The 14,084-nt window shown below is 41.2% G+C and overlaps 1 protein-coding gene and 1 non-coding gene across 18 annotated transcripts in view; both read left to right on the top strand.

Annotated features, from left to right (window-relative positions):
• FNBP1 (formin binding protein 1) overlaps positions 1-14,084 on the top strand; it is a 136,189-nt gene that overhangs the window by 99,340 nt on the left and 22,765 nt on the right. For 5 of the 17 annotated variants that reach the window (XM_078061888.1, XM_036117038.2, XM_036117040.2 and 2 more), the window contains exons 7-10: positions 2,880-3,008; positions 4,107-4,253; positions 9,903-10,100; positions 11,037-11,219. In XM_078061888.1, the coding sequence (XP_077918014.1) occupies positions 2,880-3,008; positions 4,107-4,253; positions 9,903-10,100; positions 11,037-11,219 (657 nt within the window). The remainder of the gene's footprint in view (positions 1-2,879; positions 3,009-4,106; positions 4,254-9,902; positions 10,101-11,036; positions 11,220-14,084) is intronic. The other 12 variants (XM_078061893.1, XM_078061892.1, XM_078061891.1 and 9 more) reach the window with 3 other exon arrangements.
• LOC118551341 (U6 spliceosomal RNA) lies at positions 12,396-12,503 on the top strand. Its single transcript, XR_004925015.1, has one exon. It is a non-coding gene; the product is annotated as a U6 spliceosomal RNA (small nuclear RNA).

Here is a 14,084-nt window from a genome sequence, read left to right as displayed (position 1 = left end):
CAAAGGAGATGAGGAAACAACCCCCCTCACCTTGAATTTTGGTAAGACTGTTTCTGAGGAAGGTTTGTAAACGAAATAGAGAATTTTTTAGAAATTTGAGGTCTACCTGGGAGTTTCCTTGGTTTTTTTTTTTCATATTCGTAAAAAAGTGATACATGATAAAACTAAGTAATTGAAAGAGTTAAAAGGTTTTTTGTGTTGGAAACATTAGACGAACAGATGGTATGCGCGTAGGTGGGAAAGCTTTTATTTAAACAGAGGAGGGCTAGTGTATACTGGAAGGGCATAGATTTTTGAGGGTAGCTGGGGACTTAACATTGTGGGGGCCAGATTAATATATTTACTAGTGGACACGGTAGAAGCGGAAGCCAGAGCATATGGTCAGGAAGGGAGTTAACAGGCTGCCGACAAAGAGGAAGAATATGGCCGTTGAAGTAACCAAGGGGAGATGAGAAGTGGATAAAAATGGTTTTGAGATCCCTAAGGGCCTTGAGAACCTAAAAGAACCTCAGGTGATAAGGAAATCAGTTTGGCAATATTTATATTGTTAACCTTTGTCTGAAAAGTGTTCGAGAAGAGAATGAAGGAGGCAGCTCTGAATGACCACGCTGGGCTTTCACCAACACGCTGATGAGTGAAATGTGTCAAGGAAGTGAAAATCAGGTGAAGCCTCCAAGTCACAGAGGCAGGAAACCATAAAGAACACCAAGATGCAGAAAATCTGGTAGTAGATGCTACCAATGATCAAACAGAAAGTGGGGCGTTGACTTTACTTTTGAACGCGTCCATGTTCTTTTTTGTCCGTTTAAAAAACGAGTGGGTTTAGTAAAACAAAACAAAAAACACACAAAGAAACAAAAAGTTCCCGTAGTTATGTTGGAACAAAGTCCTTTTCCTGTTGTGTTTTTGGCTCGGTCTGGTAATTGGCCAAGTCACCTGCCGGCCAAGCCACTCTTCATCTGACAGGGGGTGGTTTTTGCCCTGCGTGAACTTCAAACTGTGTTTGAGATTCATGAGGTCATATTTCTCAAGACATCTCCAAAGGGCTAGATGAATCCAAGGTGGGATCTCCAGCGTAACCATCAGTGGTATTTGTGGATGACTTCAGAGTTTACAGGCATTCTTGTTCAAGCTTTAAAATCAATTCTGGGGGCGCCTGGGTGGCTCAGTTGGTTAAGCGACTGCCTTCGGCTCAGGTCATGATCCTGGAGTCCCGGGATCGAGTCCCACATCGGGCTCCCTGCTCAGCGGGGGGTCTGCTTCTCCCTCTGACCCTCTTCCCTCTTGTGCTCTCTGTCTCTCAGTGTCTCTCTCAAATAAATAAAGAAAATCTTTAAAAAATAAAAAAATAAAAATAAAATAAAATCAATTCTGCAGGGGCACCTGGCTGGCTCGGTCACTGGAGCATGTGACTCTTGATCTCGGGGTCATGAGTTCAAGCACCACATTGGGTGTGGAGCCTACTTAATTAAAAAAATAATAAAATAAAATCGATTCTGCGCCCTTTCGTGTGGGTGTGTGATTAATCAAAATATGAATTAGAGGAGAGAAACAAATGTATGAATTTTGTTATTGATTATTTAGGAGAAGATCAATGCAGGAAAACACAAGATAGCACATACTCATACACAAACAAAAAACACAAAGAGGGCGCCATATTTACCACTTCTTTTTTTTTTTTTTAAAGATTTTATTTATTTATTTGACAGAGAGATAGAGAGCACAAGTAGGCAGAGAGGCAGGCAGAGGGAGAGGGAGAAGCAGGCTCTCCGCTGAGCAGGGAGCCTGACATGGGGCTCGATCCCAGGACCCTGGGATCATGACCTGAGCCGAAGGCGGACGCTTAATGACTGAGCCACCCAGGCGCCCCAAATATTTACTACTTCTTTAAACTGTATACTAAAAGTAAACATCTGGATGCCTCCCTGGCTCATTCGTGGAGCATGCGACTCTTGATCACTGGGTCCAAGCCCCATGTTGAGTGTAGAGATTACTTAAAAAAATAAAAATAGGAATGCCTGGATGGCTCAGTTGTTTAAGCATCTGCCTTTGGCTCAGGTCATGGTCCCAGTTCTGCATTGGGCTCCCAGCTCAGCAGGGAGCCTGCTTCTCCCTCTGCCTGCTTCTCCCGCAGCTTGTGCTCTCTCCCGCTCAGATAAATAAATAAATAACATCTTTTTTAAAAATAATAAGTAAAAATAATAATAAACATCATGGAAGTGTTAGAAAGGTCCATATAGATCAGGGTTCCTATGCCTTTGTAATTCATGAACTCCATTGAGAATTGGATAAAAAAATTTATGGATTGGGGTGCCTGGGTGGCTCAGTTGGTTAAGTGTCTGCCTTCAGCTCAGGTCATGATCTCAGGGTCCTGGGATCAAGCCCCGCATGAGGCTCTCTGCTCAGCGGGGAGCCTGCTTCTCCCTCTCCCTCTATGCTCTCGCTCTCTTTCAAATAAATAAATAAAATCTTAAAAAAATTTTATGGATTCCTCCATCCCCTCCTTAAGAAAAAAAAACTATATATATTATATAAAATATATGTACTATTATAAAAATATATGAGCATAGATTCCCACAGGGGCCATCTAGGTAACATAAATATGTGAATTGGGCCAAGTGCAGACAATAAAGAATAGGGACACTTGTGTCAAACTAGAAAGTAATGCCAAGTTAAGACAATAGAGAATGGTAGGGTTTGTGAAAAACTAGGATGCACATCCTTACCTAAACTAAATTCAAATTCTAAACAATTTCTAGAAAATAACACCTGCAAAATATAACACATTTGAGGTAAATTTGACTGCAAACCCCTGCGGTTTGCAGTTCTAGGCTCTTATTATATCTAAACATGGGGGTACTCTCATTTTTTGTCCCCAGGCACGACAGCAAGCTCAAGTACGTCACCAAATGGCAGAGGACAGCAAAGCAGATTACTCATCAATTCTCCAGAAATTCAACCACGAGCAGCACGAATATTACCATACTCACATCCCCAACATATTTCAGGTAAGTAATTCAGGCTTCTCAGATTGGCTTTGCCTTTAGAGACACATGGCTTTGGAATCATGATTGCTGGGCTTATATTGAGTATTTACAGAATTATAAATTTCCTCAAACTGAAGTCACTTTTGAAAGCATCCAGGGAGCGCCTGCGTGGCTCAGTCAGTTAAGCACTTGACTCTTGATCTCAGGGTCATGAGTTCAAGCCCTGTGTTGGGCTCTGCTCTGGGCATGGAGCCTACTTTTAAAAAAAGGGTATATATATATATATGTATATATATATATATCAAGCATTGACTGGCAATAAGATGAAATATAATATTAATCTCAAGGTTAATCAGTGACCTTTGCAGATGTCCTCAGTTTGCACCTGCAGCCTTTCTTTGCTAGTCTTAGAAATACAATTCTTAGATTAGCACCCTCTTTGCTAAAAGGACCATTCAGATTATAAAATGCCAACTTAATTTTAGGAGTTCCTAGCAGAATTCATACGGTTGTAGAATTTGAACAAATGACAGTCCTTTTCTTTGGATTGTTTTTCTTTTGGCTACTTTAGGTTGTCAGAAATGGCATGAGAAAAGTTGTAGACATGTTCTCCCACTTTGGGAATCTTTTACAACTTGTGAACTGGGGTCCAGTTGTAGAAAAAATAACAAGTATCTGCTTCTTCATGTCTACACACACAGGAAACAAGAGCCTCCAGCTTGTAGACGGAAGATACACAGTTACCTCTCAGCCTGTGTTGGGTTGAGACCATTAACCACACCAGGCTTTTGGTAGAGTGAAATACCCGATCAAAGGCGGAGGAGAGGTTTGAAATGTATCACCAAATGGTGTCAATGATAAAAGCACTTGAGCTTGGGGTTCTCACTGAAATTGGGATGGAATCCTATAAAGTATACATTTGGACAGCCTAACAACTCATAAAATATGTGTACAGCTGGTGAAGATGGAGGCAATAATGATAATGATCATGTAGCTCTAACCCTACCAATTGGCCTATTTCTGTCCCAGACTATTTGTTCAAGGTAACAATGCCGCTGAAAACAACTTCCGTGAGTCATAGTGGACCAAATTAATTTCATACAAAATCTAATGTTGCAGAAAATACAGGAGATGGAGGAAAGGAGGATAGTGCGAATCGGGGACTCGATGAAGACCTATGCGGAGGTGGACCGGCAGGTGATCCCGATCATTGGGAAATGCTTGGATGAAATAGTAAAGGCAGCCGAATCCATCGATCAGAAGAATGTAAGTATTGTAGTTTGGACTTAATTTACAACGAAGGACTCCTGGTTCCATTATTTCTTTGCCGCCGTCCACAGTGACCTCACTGAGTCATCTCGAGATGGGTAGTTGCTTCCAGTGCTCACGAGTACTTTGCAGCAGTGGTAACACCACTTTTGAGTGTTCTGTTCAACTCTCGGTGTTTTGGATTTAGCTCTCAAATTTCTTTTCCAGAAAACACAGATAAGTCTGAGACATTGCAGAATTAAATTGTTTTCCTGTCAGTTGGCTGAGTAACTCCCCACATCGGGATCTGGTTCTTTAGGTCACTGTTGACATTTTGCAGGCCAGATAATTCTTTATTCTAGGGCACAATCGTCTGTCTGAGAACACTACTCAGGGCCAATGTCATTCATTTGGATTACTTTCCTAGAAACCTATTTCCCTCAACAAAAATATCAACTAGGACACCAGCATAGGCTTTTACAAACATCTATTAATTTGCAAAACCAAATATTTAACAAAAAGCAATGTCGTAAATATTCTTTGTCATAAGAGCATCTTAAAATGAGTCTAGGCAAGGGACCAAAGTGGTCTTTCCTGTATGAACATATCTTACATATAGATTCTTCATTGCTGTAAGGACATTTTAGGTGTATTAACATATTTAAGGCCATCTGTGTAAAAAAACTGTTATCGACCCAATGTGCAGAAATACTTCCAAATGTGTTAACTAATAAGTGTTTGTAGGAAGAATGGTTCCAGTAGCGGGCATATTTTTTTTTGATTTTAGGATTCCTTGATCTCTATTTTATTAACATCTATTCACCTGGAGCCTCCTTCTTCAGTGATTTCAGCTAACTTTTTTGAGGAAAATTACTAATGCTTATTAATTGTGTTTCCCCCACAAAACTACATTATGCCAAGAAGTAGGTGCAGGTGATCAAACCATCCTTTCCTTACAATGAACATGTCTTTATTTGACGGTTTTATCTCCTTTAAGCATCTCCAAAGAGAGACAATCCTTTTGCTGAACACATGTCTTGGTTGAGACACATGTGACTGGTCATGCATCCATGCAGTCCAGTTTCCCATTTTCTTACCACCATTACCTCATTGATTTTGGACATCTCTGCATCCTCAGTTTCAGACAAAGTCTTTTTTTTTATTTCTTTTTTAAAGATTTTTCTTTATTTATTTGAGAGCGAGAAAGCACGAGCAGGGGGAAGGGCAGAGGGAGAAGTAGGCTCCCTACTGAGCAGGGAACCCAACTTGGGGCTCTATCCCAGGACCCTGGAATCATGACCTGAGCTGAAGGCAGATGCTTCACTGACTGAGCCACCCAGACACCCCTTGGACAAAGTCTTTTGGTGGTTTATAGATGCCTGGCTCTTGGAGGGAGATCAAGAAATAGTCTTGGTGAGGCTTTCTCTCATCACCCTATTTAAAATGTCAACAGTCACCAATGACTGTGGAGAGTGGTCTTTTAAAGGGAAATAATAATAGTGAGGTTTATAAGGTAAGCCTTCACCTCTGTTGAATCTTGACTTTTTTCCTTAGCCTAATTGACTTCTGGCATTGATTAAAATCTGAAACAAGCCTGATTTTAATTTCTTATATTAGAAGCTTGGAAATGTCTTTTTCCTTAAAACTTCACAATTTTACAAGATCATGTCTGAATGATGGTTTCCCTTGAACAGTTTTACCTGGGAAATTGTGAGCACCCTAGATTTATAGGATATTTCTCCCATTATGGGAGCCTTGTTTTCCCATTTTATCACTGATCATTCTTTTTCACCTACGACTTTTATGTTGCTAAATACAAGGGTCTTTTCTAAGTCTTCATTCAAGTTCTTTTTGTTGTTGTTTTAAAGATTTTATTTTACTTATTTGGCAGAGAGAGAGCAGGAGAGCACAAGCAGTGGGAGCGGCAGAGGGAGAGGGAAAAACAGGCCCCATGTCGAGCAGGAGCCTGATGCGTGGCTCGATCCCAGGACCCTGGGATCATGACTTGAGCCGAAGGCAGTCGCTTAACCAACTGGGCCACCCAGGCGCCCCTTCATTCAAGTTCTTATTCAAGAATTTGAACTCTTAGCAGCACCAGCCCCCACTTGACCACCCTCCTATCTGCTGTTCCTTCACTTGATTCCCAGGAAACCATACTGTGATGGCTTTTCTCCTCACTGACTCAGTCTCCTTTGCTTGTTCTTGTTTTCCTTCTTCTTACCATTTAACTTGGGAGTACCCCTGGGCTTTGATCTTGGACCTGTGTACTCTCCACATTCGCTCCTTAGAGTGATCCGTAGACTCTTGGAGCATTAAGTCCCATCTCAACTCTGAATCACACATGTTACATTCCCAGCCTGGACCTGTCCCCTCCACGGCAGGTTCATACACTCAGCTGCCAAGTGGCTTCTCCACTTGGATGTCTACTACGTTCCTCAAGCTTAGCATATCCAAAATGGAGCTCCTGGTCTGTCTTGCCAAACCTGCACCTCCTTTAGTCTTCACTCTCTCCGTCATGGCATTTTCATCCTTCCGGTTGCATGGATCTTGGAGTCATCTTTGATACCCTCTTCTTCTGATACCTGCATCAGTGTGTCAGCCAATCGTATTGGCTTTACTTCCAAAATACATTCAGAATCCACACAGCTCTCACCACCTGTATTGTTACCCTCCTGATCCAAGATCTCCATCCAGTTGGGATTGTGCAGGAAGAGCCTGGATTACTGCAGGAGATGTCTAATGTCTCCCCACCTTTGCTCCCCACCCCATTCTTAACACAGAGACCAGAGGTGTTCTTTTACAGTAAGTCAGGTCACGTGTCTCCTCTGCTCAGAGCCCTCTGTGGGCTTCTGTCTTACAGGAAAAGTCAAAGCCACTGTGGCCTCAAAGTCCTAAACTATCTGCAACACCCTCCCTCCCCATTTATCTGTCTGACGTCACCTATTCTGTATTCTCCCCAGTGCTGTAGCCACAATGGCCTGCCTACTATTCCTAAAAAACTCACAAGTATGCTCCTACTGTGCTGTTCCCTTTGCCTGGAATATTCTCCCCATAGATATCTGCCTGGCTCACTCCCTCAGCCTCCTTCAGGGGTTTACCTGAATGAATGTTTCATTTTGCTCTTTTTTGAGAATTCAAGGGTCAGATATTTCTTAATCCATACAGATCATCTTTCCTGGCACATTCCCTTCCTCTTTCCGAACATCCCTGCTCTGTTCTTGTGGTGCATCTCAAGTTTATCTTCTCTTGTAGATTCAGCTCCTAGCAAAGTTAGTTGTGGTCTTGCTGCTTTGATCTTTGCTATTTTTATTCTAGTTTTCCTTTGATCACACATGCTCTTTATCTCCGCCTCTTCGTGTTTTCATTTTGAGAAACACTGATGGTAATTTTATGAAATGGTTCCCTGAACATTTATTGAACACCTACTTCCTTCCATGCATGGCGTGCTCACCACGACCCGCCAAGGAGAACCTCGAATTCAGAGAGGTTGCAGCCCTGCCCAGGGCCATATAGTGAATGTGTCCATCTGGTTCCAAACCCAGGTTCTTCCCTTAAGGCCCCCCCCACACACACACCTTGTCCTTTTTATTTCTAAAGCAAGCACTGTTTCTGGCACATGTTTGAATCCACTCACTCACTTGCTCACTCACAAGTGCCAGGCACAGCTCTGAAGACAGAGACGGACAGTAACAAAATAAATGAGAACCTTATTTAGAGTGTTAAAACAGGATGAGCATTTGGGGGAAAATGAGGTAGGAAAGGATGCTAGGAAGTACCCGAGGGGGTGGGCTGGCTATTACACCAAGAAGTTACATTTGTGCAAAGACTCGAAAGAGGTGATTGAATAATTATTTAAATGGGATAGGAGGACAGAAAGCTCCCAGCTCTGTTAGCCCCCCCCCCCAACAAACTGGATGTCCCCTCTCCCCCTTAAAGCAGTCTCAGAATCACATGATTACTTAGAAGTTCAAACTGGTTTATTTATGTATGGTTAATTTCCATTTATATCAAATGACCGTGTTTTCATTAGAGCACATCAGTGAGTCACTGGCACACCTGGGCTTGTAGATCTGCATCTGCTCGCGTACGTTTGACTGCATGTAACAAGAACAGTAGCGTCTTACACAAGGCCATTTGTTTTTCCTCTCACATAAAAAATATCTGCAGGCAGAGGGTCCAGCCCTGGCATGGACAGATGGTCTGTAAGTTCTCAGGGACTCAGGCTCCTCCTAGTTCACAGCTTTTGATGATGCGACCTTCAAACTCAGTATGGCTTCTGGAGCTCCAGCCATCACATCCAAATTCCAGAAAGCAGAATATAGAGAAGGACCCATGCCATCCCTTTAAAGAGTCTTCCTAAAATTACACACCATCCTGTCTACATCTCAGAGATCTCAGAGGTCAAAACTTAGGTGGCCACTTCCTGCTGCTCAGAAGGCTGGGAAATGAAGCCTTTAGGTGGGTGGCAAGGTACCCAACTTAAAATCAGGTTCCTATTCCTAAGAAGGGAAGGTAGTTGGCTGTTGGAAGATAATCAGCAGTCTGTGGCCCATCTACAAAGTAAGTAGTAGCTAAAATAGCTATGACATACCAAAATGTGGGCTTATATTAAGAATTGAGATCTTTCCAGGGACGCCTGGGTGGCTCAGTTGGTTAAGCGTCTGCCTTCGGCTCAGGTCATGATCCCAGGGTTCTGGGATCGAGCCCCATATCGGGCTGCCTGCTCAGCGGGCAGCCTGCTTCTCCCTCTCCTGCTCCCCCTGCTTGTGCTCTCTCTCTCTCTCTCTCTCTGACAAATAAATAAAATCTTTAAAAAAAAAAAAATTGAAATCTTTCCAGATTGTCTTCTCTAGTGTTTTTTTTTAAGTCAGATGATCATTGACTTCAAATGTTACTACGAATCACATGTGCTTTTGTAATACTTTATGTATACATCTATCTATCTATCTATGACATCATGATTGTGATCGCCTTACACATTTGTCTGCACCACCCGACCCCGAGAAAGATGTAGCACCCAAAGTTCCTAGCAGGGTGCACACCCTAGAGTAGGCGTTCAGTTCATTGATTTATTCAGCATTTATTGCGCACAGTTCTCACTGGGCACCATCTAGGTCTAGGGATACAGTAGAGGAAAAACAGACGAGAGCTTGCATGTGAGTGGGGGAGGGTCTATGAACAAATAAGGAAAAATCATGCAATGAATTAATATCCCTGAACCACAATGAACCAAAGAAGTGAGAGAGATTATCTACTCTTTGCTTTGACTTTCTGTATGCTAAACTACCTTAAGAACTCCTGGTGAGAACCAGACTTCTGTATTACTGTATTTTTCAAGGGAAGTGCATAACAGTAGCCCATTTTTTTCTGCTTTTAGCAAAGTCCTTCTTACTTAATATTTGTTTCTCCAGCTGCGGAAAAATGGTTATTGAGAATATCTTTCCATCTCAGCTAGGCATATAGCTTTTTGAATAGTGCTTATTCTTTCTAATGATAAAAATATTACTAGAAAAAAATCTGTTATTAATCAATATAGATAAAATTCTATAGATAACTATAGAGATACAATTCTTTACGATAGCATCTGTATGAAGCCATCAAAATTCGTTGTGTCGAAAGTATTTGCACGTGTTTGAATGCATTCGTGTTTGATGGGTGTAATTTCAGGATTCCCAGCTGGTAATAGAAGCTTATAAGTCCGGGTTTGAGCCTCCCGGGGACATTGAATTTGAGGATTACACTCAGCCGATGAAACGCACTGTGTCAGATAACAGCCTTTCGAATTCCCGAGGAGAAGGCAAACCAGAGCTCAAGTTTGGTGGCAAATCCAAAGGAAAGTTATGGCCCTTCATCAAAAAAAATAAGGTACTGATGGTTGGACCAGCGTGAAATGAGTTTTATCAAGTGTGGAGATTTTGACTTTCTCTGTTAGTCTTAAAAAACAAAACAAAACAAAACTTAAGAATGTAGGTCTATAGTTCACAGAATGCAAAAAAAGAGCTAGAATGCTATTTTATTTTAAACCATGATTTCTCTTTGGTGGTGGTCCCTTTGCCATGGCCATTTGTCTTATTTCAGATGCATTGCCACCTGACTCGTGTCACCCACACTAACACTGACCTCTACTGACCTCTCGGCCATTCCCCATCATGCCTTTCACTGCTAAGTCCACTAGCCACCTGGTCCCCTCGGCTGGGAGAGAGGGCCCTGCGCAGGATTTCTCTAACAATTATCAGCAGCTCTGATTGAAATTGTTTCCACGGGTTAATAGCTTTGTTTTTGAATTCATGTTAACATGTTCCTCCATGAACATCGTGCGTTTTCTTTTGGTAGCGTGGTACATAGGTGCATGACAGTGTTAACCTGGGCGTCACATCACTGTGCTCTGCTGAGAATAACTGCATATTTAATTTTTCAAAGACTGTCTTGCTGTTTTGACAACCTTGGCATCTAAGGCCCTTTACATTCTCTCATCAAGCTCTGGTGGTTTAGATGGTTTAGAACTCTTTACCCTTCTGGCCTTAACTGGTTTAGCGTAACTAATCAGAAATGTAGTTTGCATGTGAGAGTCTGCATGAGCTTCTTGTCAGAGATTTCTTGCTCTTCTTCCATTGCTTTACTTACTAAAACCTCCACTTTTTGTCATATTCTACATGTTTTCTTTTGGACCATGGCCTAAATATTTAATCGTTTGTGTTTTACTTGCTTTGGATTTCAAATATTATTTGATGCTTATTTTTGTTTTGTGTCTTATCTTCTTGTTTCTGATTTTACTCTGTCACTGCTCCATCTTACATGTAGCTTATGTCCCTTTTAACATCCCCCCATCAGCCTCCCCCTCCTCCCCCTGCCTCTGCCTCACCCTCTGCTGTTCCCAACGGCCCCCAGTCTCCCAAGCAGCAAAAGGAACCCCTCTCCCATCGCTTCAACGAGTTCATGACCTCCAAACCCAAAATCCACTGCTTCAGGAGCCTAAAGCGTGGGGTAAGTTCTGCTCTGGAATCCCGTCTCTCTCGTGCGCTCTGGGTGCATGTGTCGTTCTGCATGACTTATTTTGTTTGTGAATGAATCCGTTGTGTTTTCCCATAACACGAAACAGTAAGGACCTGGGATTCACCGTAGCTAGAAAGAAGAACGACAATAGGAGGAGGAGAGAAGAAAGAAGGAAGCAGAATGGATGGAAAGAAGAAGAGAAAGCCAGCCAGCCGGCCCAGAGTCCTTTTGGTCTCGAGCACATTTTAGAAAGTCTTTTCTCTACTTCTCTTTTAAAACCTCTAAGTCATTAATATTCTACCTTGATTTTACCGAAAAAGGAAGCTTAGATTCAGTTTCCAAAGCCAGTGACATCTGAGATGAGGAATTGGAAGTCACTGTAGACTCAGAAAGTGTTTGCTTGATAATTACTGGAACAATGTGAGTGTCACAAAGATACTTCTCTCTGAGCTAAGCTTCGGGGTTCGAAGGGGAAATGGCTCGAGGTTACAGTGGTTTCTTTAGCTGTGTTGGTGAACTTATAAGATGGTGATAAAATATCTGTTGGCTGGAAGAGACCTAATGCCGGATTTATCTTTAGAGGCTGAGATAATAAGCAACTGACATTTATTGAGCACTTACCACGTACCAGACTGTTCTGTGGGATCATTTACTTTTCTTCAACTGCCCTATGAGCCTAGGTACTACGACATCCTTATTTTCCTGATAAGAAAACTGAGGCCTAAAAAGATGAAGTTAGGAAGAGGTAAAGCTCATTGTCTGAGGTTCTGTGAAGTCCACCCTCGGGGAGCATCTGTTATAATATGGTTGACTCACGAGTGGGTGTCCTTTAGATCCCAGCTTGCCATTTGAATTAGGATCACCTGTGCTAAATTCACAGTTTTGTGCAGTTGATCCCGTAACCAAAAGGAGTTACCAGTTTGGTTTACGGTAAAAGATTGGAACAAAGTCGTTTGGAGCCTCCCAAATAAATCGAACTGATCAGTGTAGTCTAAGCCATCCCCAAATATCCTATATAATGAATAATGAGGTGTGGCGATCAAGAATAAACAGACACGTGTGCCCAGTAAGGTCTTTTATCCTGACCTGTGGGATGTGTTCTCGTACAAACATAATTTTTACTCTTCCCTTCCTTTGGGTAAGAAAGAAGGTAAATGTATAATAGCTGTGACTAAAACAAGGGGCGGCACATATACTAAAATTGGAACGATACAGAGATTAGCACGGCCCCTCCGCATGGATGACACGCAAATTCGCGAAGCGTTCCGTATTTTAAAAATAAGTAAATAAATAGAATGAAGTACAACTCCCCCCCAATTCTTTAAATGCAGAGTTCCTTTAATAAGAGAATCTCAACATTTTATGCAAAGAATACATATAGTTGGCGAAATTATCTTGTCTTAAGGTTTCCCAGCATATCAGGTTAAGAATTAGAAATGTAATTTCCTCAAGATTTCAAGAGAGCCATTGTTAGAAGGCAGAGTGTAGCTTCAGAAGTGGATGATGGATCGCGTTGAGCTCTATAATTAGATCTCAGTTCCTGGCTCGATCAGGCTGGCTTTTAAAACTCCCCGTCCATCCTGCTTGCTCATGGAAGAATTTCCAACATCTGGCCAGGGTGTTTTTGCGACATTATAAAGTTTCATGTTAACTGTAAGTCAGTTAACCCATCTCTCTGCCACTTGCAAAACCTTTACAGAGCACTCATTTGTTATATTTCTAATAAGTACCTCTGCATGGTCTTTTGGAACCTCACGTAGAGTATGCTGAATATTTGTGATTGTTTACCATTTGTTTCTGTGTCTGTTTCATTCTCTCAACACTACACAGTCTGTTGGTTGCAAATGGTTTTCCGAATCTGTGTTTCATGATGTTCTGTAAATGTTTAGGAAAAGACCAAAGAATGTCAGTAATCAATAAGTGTACAGGAAAGATGGCTAAGAAAAATATAACCCTTCAAAAACAGTGAAATGAGAAACAAGTTATTATGATGATTTAGAGGAAAATCCCTCTTTTAAAAATTGTAATGAACAAAGTGAATTTTATTTCTTACTCTTTAAATCTGTGCTCAGCAAAAACTCAAGTCAAAAATTTTTTTTCTCAATGCTTTGTTTTCCTGAGAGTTAACACACATACGTACACATTCTAGAAGAATTAGTAAATAAATAGAAACACATTTCTGCTTCCTTCGTTTTGGGTCAACCTGTTCTTAGTGAGGGTCAGATTTGAGGTGCCTTCCTTCAGGAAGTAGAAGTGAACAAAAAGAAAGAAAAAAAATGAAAAAGGAAATGCATCACAGAAGTAAAATTAGGAAGTTCAAAAATAAAAAACAAATCTGAAGTTTGGGAAATAAATTTGATTTTAAAGCAATCTCAACCCAGAAGGTACACGGATTACAGGGCCCATGATGAAAATGATACTGTCCTTATATTTCCTTTATTCTTACTTTTTAACTTTAAGACTGTTGTGCCAAAGATAGGAAAAGTGTCCTAGAATAATAGATCTGTGATTTTAACACATCTTTTAATTTATTGTGTTTTGCAGCTTTCAGATCCAGATTTCAATCCTTTGTTCCTATTATCTGAATGTGTAAATCCTATGCAGACATTTCTTAGCATAGGCGATTTTGTGTCTAAATAATTAACCAGGATAAAATGTTTTTTTGTTGTGCATCATTGGCATCTGTAAGAAAATTTTGTTTCACTGAACATTTCTAAAGTATGCCACCTGAGCATTATTAACCATTTTCTCATCTTTACCTAAGTCAAGGAAAAATGAAACTAGATAGTATGGTCTCGGTTTGCAATTTACAAATGTAATTTTGTTGTCTTAAATTAAGATTTCTCTTTCTGCTCT

The sequence above is a fragment of the Halichoerus grypus genome, chromosome 14 (genome assembly GCF_964656455.1).
Source record: "Halichoerus grypus chromosome 14, mHalGry1.hap1.1, whole genome shotgun sequence".
In the NCBI taxonomy this organism is placed as follows: domain Eukaryota; kingdom Metazoa; phylum Chordata; class Mammalia; order Carnivora; family Phocidae; genus Halichoerus; species Halichoerus grypus.
The sequence above is the reverse complement of the archived record's forward strand: the minus strand, read 5'-3'. Positions and strand labels throughout refer to the sequence as shown.